Below are 14889 nucleotides of genomic sequence, written 5' to 3' on the forward strand. Positions count from 1 at the left end.
GAATTTACGGTTTTGGACATTGGCCACAGCAATAGTCCTTCCACGCATGAGGTCATGTGTGAAAGATTCATAAGCAGTGTTCATATATCCTACAATCAAATGAATGTCGATGTACCTATGAAGCCACGATAAATCCGAGGTCGCTGCTATTTCATTTCTATTCTCGACTTTAAACCACGAGAGACAGGACTCTTACCTATGTCATAGCCCTAGAGTCTTACGTCCACCTTTGCGAATCCCAAGCAATCATGACTCCGTTAATACGGGTTAGTGCGATAGGTCGTGATTCCATTAAAAATTAATATTAGGGTTGAGTCCGGGTTATCAGTCAGTGTCAGCAGTGCTGGAAATTGACAGTGCATGCAATTAATAAACACTGCGATAAAATAGGAATTATTAATCGATATTGGCTTGTTTACTTGATTCACTCGTTTATTTTTTTTTTTCTCGTAAACAAGTAGAGATTTTAGATACTCATCGTTTTAATATGCGAACGCAGACGGATGCACGCGCACATTTAATTCGCATCCATTGATCATGTGTGTGTACATATATATGTGTATATATACCTATATATATTTCTGAGATGTGTTTCTTCTATGTTTTCTTCTGCGCAATATATATATATATATTTTTAATTTATTTTCTATAGATTTTTTAAATATATATATCATATAATTTTAGTTTATCGAATAGGATACATCCTTTCTGCCAAATTTTCTATCATCCTTTCATCGTATCGTATATCGCTTTTCCCGATTACTCTGAACACCGTTTCACGCATCAGGAGAAACATATTTTGCATTTTATTTTATAAATAAGAAGCGTTTAACAAAAGTACGGCGTTGTTGTGTGTTGGTTCGTTTCTTTGTTTTTTTTTCTTTTTTGTTTTTCATTCTCGAAATAAATAAAAAGCCTGAGCGCTCGTTACGCATATTATTAATTAATTATGTATACATACATATATAACATATGTTTGTGGACTGGCTCGTGCGTACACATTAACGTAAGTAAATCACCATTTTTTTTTTTTTTAATATTCGCCCCTGTCTCGCCTTCGCGACAAACTCACAACGGTAGAGTCTCGAACGCGACACACTGCCTTTGTGCTATTAGAAAAACGAAAAACCTGTAGTAATACTATCATAAATTACAAGAATGAGTATAAACGGAATTCAGGTCGCAGAACAGTGAGAACGTAACAATTGTCACCCTCCTGGGTCAATAATAATAATCACATCGCGCTAGGATAAGTGGAGTCGGTAAAACGGGCCGAAAGTTGGCCCTGAATTATGAAAACAGGGAAGAACTGTAATCTACCTTACCGACCGTAACCAAGTGTCAGTTAATTGAATATCAATATACCATACGAGTGTCAATTGGCACGGATCGGTAAGTATTACGATATAACGTTTCACGGTATGGACTGGGAAGGTGAGGTTCGTCGTTCAAGGCAATCGTGGGAAAGGCTGGAAAAATGGCGACGAAGGGGGTGAAGAATAATTAGCGATAAAGGAGAAGACGAGGAATTCGAGGAGGATTTAATAATGGAGATGGATATAGACGATGGGCACGTAATTGGAATCCTCAATACTGACTTTGGAATGGTTTGGATCTTATCTCTTTTTTTTTTTTAAATCTCTCTCATTCTTTCCTTCTCTCTCTTTCTCTCCCATACACACAGGGCGGCATACTCTTTCACCATTTTCTTTCATTCGCATCCACATTCGTTATTAATTTCACACACGCACACTTGACCCGCGTATGCACAATTTTTTTCTTATCCCCTCGCGCGTCCCGTCGGGCAAACAAAAAACCGAGAAAAACAAATTCCAAAATCTGACAAGTGTTTTTACATTATAACGAAAAGCACCTGTCGGGCTAGAATTCGTGCCGTAATGTAGACGCGACCGGAAGACAATGAAAAACGTCACTTAAAATAATAATAATAACGAGTTACGATTATCCTCTTTCGCGCTCGCTATGCTTTAAGACATAGGACGATAATCGCTTAACCGTATTAATCGTGATGAGTGAACGGAGAGGGTAATGAAAAAAAAAAAAAAAAAAAAAAAAAAAAAAAAAAAAAAAAAAAATAATGAAGTGCAAGAAAGAATAAGAGAGACGCAAGAAAATAAATAAATACTACACGAAAAATTCGATGACGTATCGCCGCATCGCTATTAATAATAATAATAATAATAATAATAATAATAATAATAATAATAATAATAATAATAATAATAAAATAATAAAAGCGAGCATTCATTTAATAATATTGCAAATGATTCAAGTGTCACTAATCGATTAATTAATTATTCAATTAGAAATCGATCGATCGATCGGTAATAAAAAAATAGGTAATAGAAAAATATTATCATATGCGATGTCAAATCCGTATAACATATGTATAAACGTAATAGCGATAGCAGTTATTGAGATAAGAGTCTACGTTGAAATAATAATGATATCCGTACGTCGCGTCACGACGCCACCGCCATCTGTCGTCGATCTCGGTAATTACCTTCAGCGCACCCTAAAATTTCTACTAGCGCGAATAGTCTATATATAAAGTCCTCACGTGAAAAGAAGGACCATCGCACTAATATTCACGCCGTGGGATATGCTCGGGATAATGTTTTATAATTTTTTTTCTTTTTCCCCCCACTTGTCTTTCTCACCGATCGAAAGTTGCAACGGAAAAGAAAAATAAGGACAAAAAATACTAACAGACGCGTCACGATATCCAAACACGCGGCCAGCCTTATTACAGTTTAACAGATATGCCTTTTTTACGAGCCCAGAATTACACTATACGCATAGTATAGTAACATAATAGTTAATAATATATATAGTAGTGAATAATCGTCATTTAGTATACAGATAGAGAATAATAAACGCGTATTAGCCGGGCGACGGAGACGCGGGCGTCGCGGCGTCCCCTGAACGCGCGCGGGATTATTTTCATCGACTAGAATTTGTGTGGGACGTGTGGTGTGTACGTGTGTTATACTTAAATATATATATATATATAATATTATTATAAAATAATAATAATACTAATAATAATAATAATAATATATATATACATATGTATACGTAATTTTTTTTTGCCTTTTTACCGTGATGCCGTTTCTTTTTTTTTTCTTTTTCTTTTTGTATCCTTAGAAATTTTTAATTGTCCTGGTTGAGAACGTCGACGAATTTCTGCCGGCAGAATTATTCTGTTCTTGGTTAACAGAGTCGTCCACGTGGCTGAACCATTAATCAGAATCTTCTGTACGGTCGCCGTACTTGGTACGAATCTATTCGCGAACAGAGTGGAGAGTTTGCTTTCTACCTCCTCTTCTTCGTCGTCGTCTTCTCCAGAACGTAGTTCACCTTAATCCTGATGACTTTAGGCTCATCCTTATACTATTCCAACAGCAGCACCGGGTTCTAACGTATTTATTTCCTCCTCTTTCTCGTCAAGTTTGGCTCTATGCAATTCCTACACCTTCCTCTTCTTCTCCGTCTCCTAATATCTTCCTTAATCTCAATCTTGTTCTCGCACGTCCTTATACTCATCTTCTTCCACCTCCTTCTCCTCCTCCGTCGCCTTCTACGGGTCTTCCTTCATTTGTTCAGCTTCTTACTTCTTACGGCCCAGGTACTCGGCCATCTCCTGGAACTTTTCCTTCTCGTCCTCAAGCAGCAGCGCTTGGACGCAGCTCGTGAAGTATTGAGTGCTGAAGCAGTCTTGCCTGGTGAAAATTAACAGAGGAACGTTAGGTAACGGGTATTGATTGGATAATGAAAATTTGAGAAAAATTTTTTGTGTCACTTGGATCTTGGAAAATTTCAAGATCACTGAGAAACGTTACGTGCTCTAGTCTGTTTTAATTGTTAGCGATGAAAAATGATGATGATTCTAGCTTTTTTTTTAATTTCAAAATTTTATAGAAACAGAGTTGGGCTACGTGACGTTTCATTTTTTTTTTTCAAAAATTTGCAAAAATACAGGTTCGTCACTCGATGCCGGTTACGAGCTGGAAAAAACATTTTTTTTTGGTTTCTTTCAAAAAGTACCGAATCGTTCGAAAATCGGTCATTCCCGTCTGAAAAAAATGGGGATGTCCTTTAAAAATGTTAGGAGCTGACGGTGGCGCCAAAAATAAATTATGCGTCCCCCAGTAAAAAAATTGTTTGCAAATGAGAAACAAAAATTTTAACACGGACAAAAAGTAAAAGGAAACATCATCAAAAAACAAATATTCTCACAAGGCTCTCCAGGCTCATTTATAAATATTTTGTATTTCTCTTAAAAATCAACACCCTCCCCCTTAACGACAACCAATTCAAAATTACCTAAACTCATTAAAATCGAATGAGCCCCGACGTGACGTGTAGCGTTTAAGCCTGCGTTCGCAGCTCTCGTTAAGACGCGCACGCACTGACGTCAGGCCGAAACGAAATGCATAAGAAAACCCCAAGAAGAGCACGGAGGAAAAGTAAAGGAGACGAAGAAACAAAATTGAGCGGGAAAAGGAAGAAAATTCAAAAAAACGATAACAGCAAAGATATCGACAAACTCAAGAAACAATTGGAGGAAGGTACGAGGCGTAAAGAAAAAAGTGTAAAACGAGCACCGATAATGGATTTAGCGTAAGGCAAAGAGTGTCAGGTAGGGTTAGTATCAAAGTAGCAAAATAAAAATAACGAAGAGAAATCATAAACATAAAATAAGAAGCTACCTAAACCCCGGGTTCAGCTCCGTGAAGTTGCTTGATCCACGTCTGGATCTGCTCCATCTCGTCCTGCAGTAGTAGAACGTCGAGGCATCCTTTGAAGTAGTCCGACGTGAAGCAGTTCTTTCTGTAAGGTTTCAATTAAAGTTAATGAAACACTTTTGGCCCAGAAAAAGAAAACGACCATCGTTAAGCATGAATTAGATATATCGTTCGATCGAATTTGCAGAGTCGCCAATAGGATGCCAGGAGTCGAAAACGATGATCGGTCTTGACCAAACTGTCATACAGTACCCTTACCGCACTCCTAAATAACAGAGTAAACAGCACGCATAGGGGCGCAGTGCATATAACACGTAGCGATGACAGTTACGGAGATACAAAAGTAGGCCGCACGATGGTTACGTCAAACCGTGCCCGGGAAATACGAGTGTAGTGAAACGTGAAGAAATACAAAGGAATAAAACTTTTTGAAACAGCTTGTACAAATATTCGTTCAGAAGTGGAGATTGTACCGATGGTTGGTACACGTAGGAGTAGGCGCACGTGCAACGGATTATCCACACGGGTGAGTGCATTTTAGTGCGCGACGCGCCCACAGAGACATCAAGCGGTAGTAAGACGTACTACGCGTGTTGGCATACAGTTCGCGGGCTGGCTATAAATAGAAGAGAAAACTCACTCCGTTTGGATACGCGTGCCGAGTTGACGATGACGCAGAGCGAGTATACGGTCTCACCAGGTGAATTGACAATTTGTCACAAAGTATAAGAAACGTAAAAAGAAGTATATCCCATCGTGGGTCGCGGTAGCGTTTCTGTAAGATACAAAAAGAAATATATCCTCATACCTGCAGAGCGAGTGGAGTTGTGGTTCACGGAAGAGGTTGTAGCAGTCTTCGCAGATGCGGTCCAGTCTTGCAAAGAGGCTCTTGTCGTAAACGCCCTTGCACTGGATGTCCATGAAGGAACGTTTTCCAAGAGGATGACCCATGAGGACGCTGGCGTCGGCTAGACCCAGACACGAAGACACCAGGAGAAGCGTCACGGACCAGGCCAGCATGGATAGCAACACGGGACAAGATGAAGAGCTGCTCGAGGACGAGGTGGAATTCGATGGCCAGGTGGAGGATCCCGTCGAGGAGGATGAAGACGACGACAGGGAGTTCAAGAGCGGTGATACGTAGGTGGAAACCATGGAATCGGATGATGGGATGGCTCCAGTTCTTTGCTGACGATGCATCATCTGCAAAGGAAAAGCGTGACAAAATAATAATTAACTATAGAAACGTCTAAAAAAAAAGAAAAAGGAAAAACAACGTCCTTGGTAAGACGGCGTAAACGATAGGTCCAGGACTTAAATATTCGAAAGAGCCAACACTCTGTCTCTGATTTATCTCGAGATAGTACAAAGTGCACTTGGGACAAAAAAATAAAGCACCGCGGGTGAGTCCAGGAGAGGAGAGAGTATACTCCAAGTGAATACACATACATATATCTAGAGAAGATGTAAAGCAACTCCTAACCAGTCCTGCAGCAGTCGCTGTGAATGGACCACACGCAGGTAGGCCCCACCTGTAAACGTTCTCAACCGACAACTTCATTAACCGAGGCCCCCTTGCACGACCCTACCTTCCTTCAGCCTTACTATTCCCTTTACAGAACACTACTTCTCATCCCACCTCCAGCCTCCATCAACTCCTCTTCCTCTTTTCTCAAGCCGATCCACTCCCACCGCTCCCCACGTATCATCCCCGCATCCACCTCGCTACCTTTTCCTCTCGTTCTTCCACATTCTCCCTTTTTTTTTCTTTTTCTTTCCTTTTCTCTTTCTTTTTTCATTTCTTTCTTTCTTTCGGGACATAATCGCCGCTCCCGGGTGGGATCTTATTTTTAGCCGGGCACTGATTCTCAGAATTTTTGCACGGCTATCGCTGTGGGGCCTGCCATGCCCTGGCACTCTCTCTCTCTCTCCCTCTCTCCCGTCTTCTATCCCTATTACCCTTTCTCTCTTTTGGTTTAATCTCTCACTCTCTTTCACCAGATCTTCTCTTCCATAGAGGATGCCGCTCGTAATTGGCTCCGGGCGATAATTCGCCGAGAGTGCTCGCGATCGTTAAACTTTCGTCCCATTTCGTCCTGGTTACAAGGAGCGTTTATCTCTCGCGCCTCCCTCTCCCCTCCTAACCGTCCCCGACTATCTCTCTCCCTCTCATTTCCCTGCTTTACTTATCATCCCACGTCACTCCCTCTCACAGTGATTGGATATTCGTGGTACGGGTCTTGTGTACCTTGCCGCTTCTTGGAAGTTCTCTCTTGAATGGCCCGCGATGCGTAAGGGACACACGTGTGTGAATGCATACGTGACGTGGGCCTAGGAGGCCGGCAGATTCATTGATAAAGGAGAGAGAGAGAGAGAGAGAGAGAGAGAGAGCGCGTGGGCGCGCGTTCTACTCTCTTCCACGGGTATGTCTGGCATCCTCGTGGATCTCAATGGTTAAGCCTCGTACACAGAGTACGTAACCTTGCGCGGCCACGTCCAAGGTGCCCTTATGCTCCGCGAAACGTATGGAACGTCGAAGGAGACCTTGGGGTAAAATTCGTATGCCGATGACACGTGGATAAAAAGATAAATTAGTACGAGGGAGGATAATACCGCGTACGAATGTCAATACGTAGTATATATATATATATATATATAGACATATATGTATACAGCTCTGTTATCCAGCTCGCGTATCTCTCATACGAGAGAAAGGCAGGACGGGAGGGGTGGTAGGGGAGGGTCGGTGAGGCTGGCAATAGACGTCGAGGTAGAGTAAAAGGAGGTGGCGGTCGAGCTGGAGTGGAATCGCGGTGAGGAGGCCGTAGAGAGAGGTATACGGTGAGGAGGCGTAAGCGTGGAGGAGAGCTGTGAAGGGTTAGGTTGAGGTAAATAAAGAAAAAGTCAATGGGGACCGGTTGGTCGACAGGTGAGGTCTTTTCTCGGCTTGGCCACGCACAGGTGTGCAATCTGCAAATCCCCTTTGGCAAAAAGCCACACGCTCGGTTGGCTTGGGCTGCCAGCTTGCTCACTCGGAGCACAGGCGGACTTGGGTTCGGTATAGGAGATCGTACGAGTACGGTATACGCGTGCGTGTAATAAAAAGTAATGACAGTGGAGGACCGAGAGAGATTTTTGTTCGATTGATAAATTGAATAGCAAAAAAAAAGAAAAAAAAAATTATTTTTTTTTTCAAATTCCCCGTTCAATCGAGTACCCGGTATCGAGTAACCGGGTAAAAGAGCCGGGGCCCATATGCCGAGGTTGACGGTGGCGGTCTCTTACGGTTTTACGTGCAAGGCCTCCAGGTGGTAGGAGGGAAGATCGAGAACGAAGGTAGTGATGCCTGGTATCGTTAGATAGATCAGCTCTCCTCGCCAGGTGGTCCATCCCGTGCCGGATGACTCAATCGTGAGAAGGAGCTGCCCGACGGGCTCACGAGAGACTCCAGGATGAGTGCTGATGTAGGCTGGCTATGTGTGCGCGCGGAGGAGAGATGAGAGTGTTGGGATGCTGGTCGGAAGAGAGGGACTGATGAAAGATGTATATGTATATATATATATATATATATATGGGAACGGGGTGGTGGGGCCCTCTAATTAGGCGCTCGACCGCCGTCGGTATACCATGTACCATATAACATATGCCGTGTGCTACGCGATACACGCTATATACCGTACGACGTCCAGGCCCCCCTCCAAAAAAGACGAGAGCCGTAAATCAACCGCCAACGAGGCTGCAGGGCTGCGGCTCGATCTTTGACGCGTACCTTTACCTACCTGCCTGCCTGGCTAACCCACCTACCTTGTGTCTCAAATGAAATCTGTGTTTGTTTGCTTGGCCAAAATATATGGGGATGCGAAATATTGAGGGGGTGGTGATCTGAGTGTTTTTTTTTGGCGAGGGGAGAGGGGAGAATTTATTAAAGATTTTTAACGAGAATCTTTTTCAAAAGTTCCCGCCATACGACGAGGTTAAGGGTGTTTCGTCGTTAATTATTGTGATCCCGAGTCGGCGAAGATTTGACAGGGGATTTTAATCGCGATTGGAATCCTCATGGGAAGACAGTGGAACGGGTCGTGCCGGGATCCTAGGATCTTTCTCGATCGGGATCCCCGTGTGCAAAAGTAACGATCCCGATCGCGTCCAAGATCAACACGACGATAATTTAGTACACAGGATCGCCACTCAGGTGCGCCCTGACACGTGCAAACGCTGTTGGTCTCCAGAAGGTTATGGGAGGTATGGCTAAGACTGGGGGTACCGAGAGAGACAAAGAAGAAGAAAAGGACGACGAAGCCCGAAAAAAATGAAGAAACTCGAAGGGACAACGAGGACGAAGAATATAGAGTACAGTAGCCTGAGGTACCAAGGTGCTCAAAGTGGTCGTAAGATCGGATGAAAATTTATAAACGTCAAGCTTCATCGTGTTCGTGGGTAATTTTATTGTCCCTCGGCTTAAGCAGCTAACTTCGCGGGCTAAAAATTTCGATTTCGTGAAAATTCACGCTCCAGGGGATTATATTGAATTCTGGACCAAGGATGCTGCGGATATAATCTGACATCTTTTTTCTGTCTCTCGTCATCCACCAGTTAAGAGATCAAGATCCAACTATTCAAAATGCCGCCCCCCCCCTCCTCCCCCCTGACAAGATACTGTACCATATCGATCAACATTGCAAATCCATGTGTGTTGTTTTTTATCCTTTGTAAGATAATGACTTTTTACGCACTTACAAGTGCCTTGTTATTCCCACATATTCCAATGTAAAAATAACACACTCGTGTACACAGCGGTCTGTAATAATCGGCGCGGCAGCTCCGGTGGCTTCGCGATGTGATGCTACGGGGGGATCGATCGAATCTTATTAATCGTGTTACATCGTTTTCTCTTGTATCGTGCAAGATAATCGATGTACTACAGAATACGACGTATAAAATTCTGGCACGGATTACCAAATACCGATTCAAAAAAAGAGTACGAAGTACGGCAGTACTAAGGGGATCTTATCGTAATGTAGTATGCACTGTCCGGGTCCGTTCTCCATTATCAGTGTTATCAGTCACCAGTAAGCCAGCTACACGTAAAAATAGAAACGACTAGAACCTTATGGAAGGTTCTATTGAGATCATCGAAATTTGCAGGAACCTCAACGAACGTCATCAGAGACTCGATTGGATATAAACAAGTATTAACAAAGCAAATCATGAAACATTGACGTCAATCTCTAGATGATAATTGTCTTGGTGTATATGATAGCTCTTATTAACCTAAGACCGATCGCTCATTAAATGCTAAACGATTCCAATAGAGTGTGCGTGTATATATATATATATACAGAGCGAACTCAAAAGGTTTTCCATCCATCGCCTAATCGAGCTCTAGGTATAGGATGACATTACGAATTCCTGTTCGGTGCGCAGGTAGTTAGTGGAGGTTATTTATAGAATGATTATTAGCGTCGGTGCTTGGGAGCAGTCGGGCATCGTAAGAAAAAGAAGAAAAAAAAAAGAATAATAAAAACTCAATAAAAGAGAACGTGTACGCAAGAGGCCCGTATTTATTAAGCTCATTCGGAGTCATTAGACGAGATACGGGCAATGCGTCGCAACGAGTGCGAGCGAGAGAGAATAAATACCCGAGAGAGAGGAGAGAGCGAGAGGGGGGGTGGGGGGAGGATAAAGAATAGAAAATTGTGGGAAATGTGTAAGGTAGTCAACTGCACGCGTGAATCCGTGATGGAATGCTCAACAGGTGTGCCAAGGTAGAGGACCGTGTAGGTACCCAACTACCTACCTACCTTCACTGCACAGTACGAAGTATACGTACAGAAAGTATTGTACACAATCGTCCAGGACTCACTTGAGCTAAAGGCGGCACGAAGTATCGGCTCATGGACTGTCTCTCGTGTTATTTTGTCGCGGTGCTGGCAAAGGTGCGATGAGTTCAACGTACGAATATTTTTTCTTCTCTCTTTCGTTTTCGCTCCTGCATCTTTTTCTCTCCGTCGCGACGTTACCGCGATGAAAGGAGCTAGCACGCGTCCGTATATAGAAGATAAATTTATAAGTATACAGTACGTGAGCTCTATACGGTTTTAAAAGATGAGCATAGACTATGTAGATTGTAGAGTTCGCCAAGTAAGAGAAGAAACGTTTAAGTACCGCGAGACGTACAGAGAGTCCACTGTTGTTCCGCCGACGTGGGACTCGACGCTCGATTTATTTACACGAGCTTCTCCTTCATCGTCTTCCACATCTGGTACGTTATAGCGAGGAACGAGGACCGCGAGGAGGAGACCGAAGATCGACCGAGCGACGTAAGAACCCTGGTGTGCAGGTTGTGTGTACGTATGTAGGACAGAGCGTGCACTGTTGTGGGACCGAGCGAGTCGGTCGTACGTTTCTAAAATTGTTAAGCGCGATGCTGAGAAAAAGGAGAGAGTGCATCGAGTGTATTAAACTGTAAGGCACGGTATGGTTATGTAGAACGTTGATAAAAAAAAAAGAAGGTATACCTTTCCCTTAGGAATGACTTGTGTTATGTATTGTCTGCGAAAGAGGGACGACGAATCCGCGGGGTGAGTGTCTCTTCTGGTAAGTTTAATATAGTTTATGGCAGAGTGGTAAGCCAGCGAGTACCAGGCACCGTGGCAGCAGCTAGCAGAGCCACGGTCTGGTGTGCGTTAGGAGAAGGTCTCAAGAGCCGGCGGCCCAGGAGAAGGGGAAGCGTGTTCCGGCAGACAGCTTGGCGTCCTACGGTTCGCATTACGAGAAACCGTAGCCTTACGTATCTCCTGGGGGCCCCTCGTGTGGCCAGGCACTACCCCCTCCAGACCGGTAATGCTTACCACCAGTCCCACTTCGCTCGCTCGTTCGCTCGCTGGCTCTCACTGACTTGGTTACTTTATTCCCTCGCCGGCAACGGCCATTCGTCAAGACTTCCATCTCCTTATGAGTTGTCCCGAGGATCAGCAGGAGCCGAGGACACGGGATTGACTTTGTATCTGAATAGACGCGAGAGAATCGGAAGGGATTCTTCGTTGTGTCGAAAGGAGGAAATATATTTAAGGTTAGAAACTACTCGAGCGGCAATGCTTTTTCTATTCAGAGTGCTTTTTAGGTTGCTGCATGTAAGTCTAACGACTCGTATACCTTGCTCGTGAGGTTATAAGATGTTTGAGGTTACGAACGTCGGGCCGTAGACGCCGTGGCGTCACTGTCAACATTGCCGGCAACGGTGCTGACACGTTTATCTAGTTAGTTACAAGTGGTGCGCGATGTCGGTACGTGAATTTTCAGTGCGCCCGAGGAAACGCGAGAGCCGGGATAGTAATCCGACCCGAATGCAAGGTAAAAGTGTTCGATCGTACGATCGGTCGGATCGTTGGAGCGTAGAGGACGGACGTGGTCGCGCGGCCCTGACTATCACTTCTGTATTATGGCAGACCGAATGTTCGAATTGCGCGCGTTTTATGTATCAACGAGTTATTTATCGTGCATTGTTGCTATCGCTATTGCCCCTTTCACCATCGGGCACTTCCTTCGGCGCTGCACAGTGAGGTTATTCTACGAGTTATCTACTAAATTCCTGAGCGAACCTCTCAAGGATACTTCGAGTCTAGAAACTCGTACCGAAATTTTCAGTAAGTAATGTTGACGACGATCCTTGAAATACTTTTGGAATATTTTTACTGACTTATCTTTACGAGAGAAAAAGGATCGTCCTTCTGTCTCGTCAATCCTAGCCTCAAAATGCTAGGGCAAAAGTGCATCCGTACGGAAATATATGGATTCCGGGTCGGCTGGGCAGCTGTATAGAAATTACTGCCGTAGTCAAAACGAAGATAAATAGTATAGACTGACCGAAGAAATGGCTTTATAAATACCGACAGACGCCCCGAGTCTTCCCGGAACGTTAGGAGGGCGGGAAGGAGTGGGAGAGGGGAGGGGGCTGGTACGTGGCGGCGTCTTAATTAATTGTTTCCAAAAATAACCAGGAGTCCCGTGGCCCGTTTGCTGTTCTGCTGACTAATGTAGTCTACACGCCTCGACTCCATCCCCTACCTAGTGACTTTACGATTCCCATTCCTCTCCTTTCTCCCTTTACCATTGCCAGCGGATCCCCCCTTCCTCCCCCCCACTCCACCCCGTCCAACCCACCCGCAATCCCTAAGACTTCCCACCACGTAGTATCCTGGGAACACGTGGTTTCCCACTTTAAAAGATCTCGAAAGGTCTGCGTTCTATGGGATGCTGTTAATATCCCTACTATTCAATCTTAGCGGTCCACTCAGCATCCCTGAGGATCCAATACACTTCTCGACTTTTTTTCGTAAATTAGTTTCCTGTGTCGCAAGTGCTTTTGGATTGTTAAACCTAACCTATATAAAATTCGTATGGCCGATGGAATATTTTTTTTTATCAGGAAAAAAAAAGTCTACAGAGAAAACGGACCGATATCTGACTGACGGACGATCTCAGATTTTTTATTATGCACGCTAATGCACGTGAAGTTCGTGGCTGGATCTGTGAAGAGCGAGATTGATTCGGCTAAGTTTTGGGTCTCGGCTCCGACGTAAAGATCCTCTGAATGATTTCTAAAGATAGATTCGAGGCTTCCCCTTATACACACTAGAATATATATATAGACGCAGTCTATGCCCTGTACTATACTCGTATAACCGTGCCTGATACATCAAGGGACCTAAGGCCTTTTTCGTATATTAATATTGGTCCAGCACAGCATCCCTAGCTTCTAACAGTACTTTCCCATTTAAACAGACCCATTTCAAGATGACTATCACAGTTGGGTTTTAAACACGAATTTAAATATTTACCAAGGATAAAAAATTGTGCGAATAATATCGACAAGTCCCACAATGCATCAGTCCCAAGTGCCTAAGGATCCGCTTGAAAAAAAAACACAAGACAAGCCCACTCACTTCACGCCACCATTTCACTCTCAATTTTTATGGCCGTACATTTTTTTTTCCTGGGTCCCATGGCCGAGCGTCACCCAACACCATCGGTTCTATTTTTACCGTAAAACCCCCTTGGGTTAGAGCATTGGGACGTGTGCTCGGACACCATGGAAACTACGCTTAAGTAGTTACTGTCCCGTTTGGATAGCATCGTTCTTACTCTCCCGGAGGTTAGGTTAGGTAGCCATCCGAAACGAAGATACCGTGGTACCATAATCCATGTTTACCATGGCACGCTTGACAATATTATACAACCTATTTATTCCTCTTCTTGTACCCAACGCTCAATTCACACGTGCCGACTGAAGTTGGCTCTCCCATAGAAATCAAACGCGTCAGCTAACTTCAGCTCGTACATTTCACTCGCCAGTCTCCTGGACCCTGTCGCTCTCCAGCCTTCTGCATAAGGCCCCGAGAGCTCCTGCCCTAGCCCTCCGTCGGTCACGTACCTCGCATGGAAAGGCGCGCGAGTAACGGATAAGGATAAGAGAGAGAGAGAGAGAGAGAGAGAGAGAGAGAGAGAGAGAGAGAGGTACTATCTCGCCCAGGAGACGTCCTGCTGACTCCCGGTACCCGCGAACAACCAAAAATTCCACACGACCCTGAAAATCTACTCTGTCCCACGATATAGATATGTATCATCCATATATATATTTTTCAGCATTTTTCAAAAATTCCTATACCCTCAATAATTTCGCAACTGGCAACTCGTAGACTTACGCGTATCGTCACGAGGATCCGGTGCCAGGACACCTGTTCCTCGTCATAGTCGATGATCTTGCTTTACGCTCTTACTCTACGTCTATACCTTGACTCTTTCTCTTTCTCTCCCCTTTAACTGTATCCCACGAGAGACACGACTACCAGAGACCTCGCTAAAGGTACTCTAGGCACACGATAAGCGTAGGCCGATCCTGATCGTGGGAACGGATCAATAACGGATGCCCATAATAATATACACCTACGCGAAACACGTTGTATATGCGTATATGGTGAAAATACTCAAATTTAGAAGAAAACAAATTCACAGTTATTAACCCGTCGCCGAGGTGAATGAGGAAGGTGCGTATGACTAATAGTCGCGACAAAGATGAATCGAGAGATTATAATGAACGATGGGGGGGGGGGGGGGGGGT

At 44.0% G+C, this 14889-nt stretch overlaps 2 protein-coding genes across 8 annotated transcripts in view; one reads left to right on the top strand and one right to left on the bottom strand.

The window, feature by feature from the left end:
* LOC107273374 (peroxisomal leader peptide-processing protease) overlaps positions 1-14889 on the top strand; it is a 34317-nt gene that overhangs the window by 343 nt on the left and 19085 nt on the right. The window contains exon 1 of one of the 4 annotated variants that reach the window (XM_025090698.1): positions 11278-12415. The exons of 2 other annotated variants lie outside the window; for them this stretch is intronic. In XM_025090698.1, the coding sequence (XP_024946466.1) occupies positions 12211-12415 (205 nt within the window). In that variant the 5' untranslated portion in view covers positions 11278-12210. Of the gene's footprint in view, positions 1-11277; positions 12416-14889 lie in introns of those variants that run through there. One more of the 4 variants, XM_015751509.2, reaches the window with a different exon arrangement.
* The window catches only part of LOC107273377 (ion transport peptide-like), a 24056-nt gene continuing 9578 nt past the window's right edge, over positions 412-14889 (bottom strand). For 3 of the 4 annotated variants that reach the window (XM_015751525.2, XM_015751526.2, XM_015751524.2), the window contains exons 2-4: positions 5578-5972; positions 4734-4854; positions 3551-3743 (exon numbers count right to left, since the gene is read on the bottom strand). In XM_015751525.2, the coding sequence (XP_015607011.1) occupies positions 4734-4854; positions 5578-5972 (516 nt within the window). In that variant the 3' untranslated portion in view covers positions 3551-3743. Of the gene's footprint in view, positions 3744-4733; positions 4855-5577; positions 5973-14889 lie in introns of all 4 variants that reach the window. The other variant, XM_015751527.2, reaches the window with a different exon arrangement.

Source organism: Cephus cinctus, unplaced genomic scaffold (assembly GCF_000341935.2).
Source record: "Cephus cinctus unplaced genomic scaffold, Ccin1 Ccin1_scaffold1583, whole genome shotgun sequence".
In the NCBI taxonomy this organism is placed as follows: Eukaryota; Metazoa; Arthropoda; class Insecta; order Hymenoptera; family Cephidae; genus Cephus; species Cephus cinctus.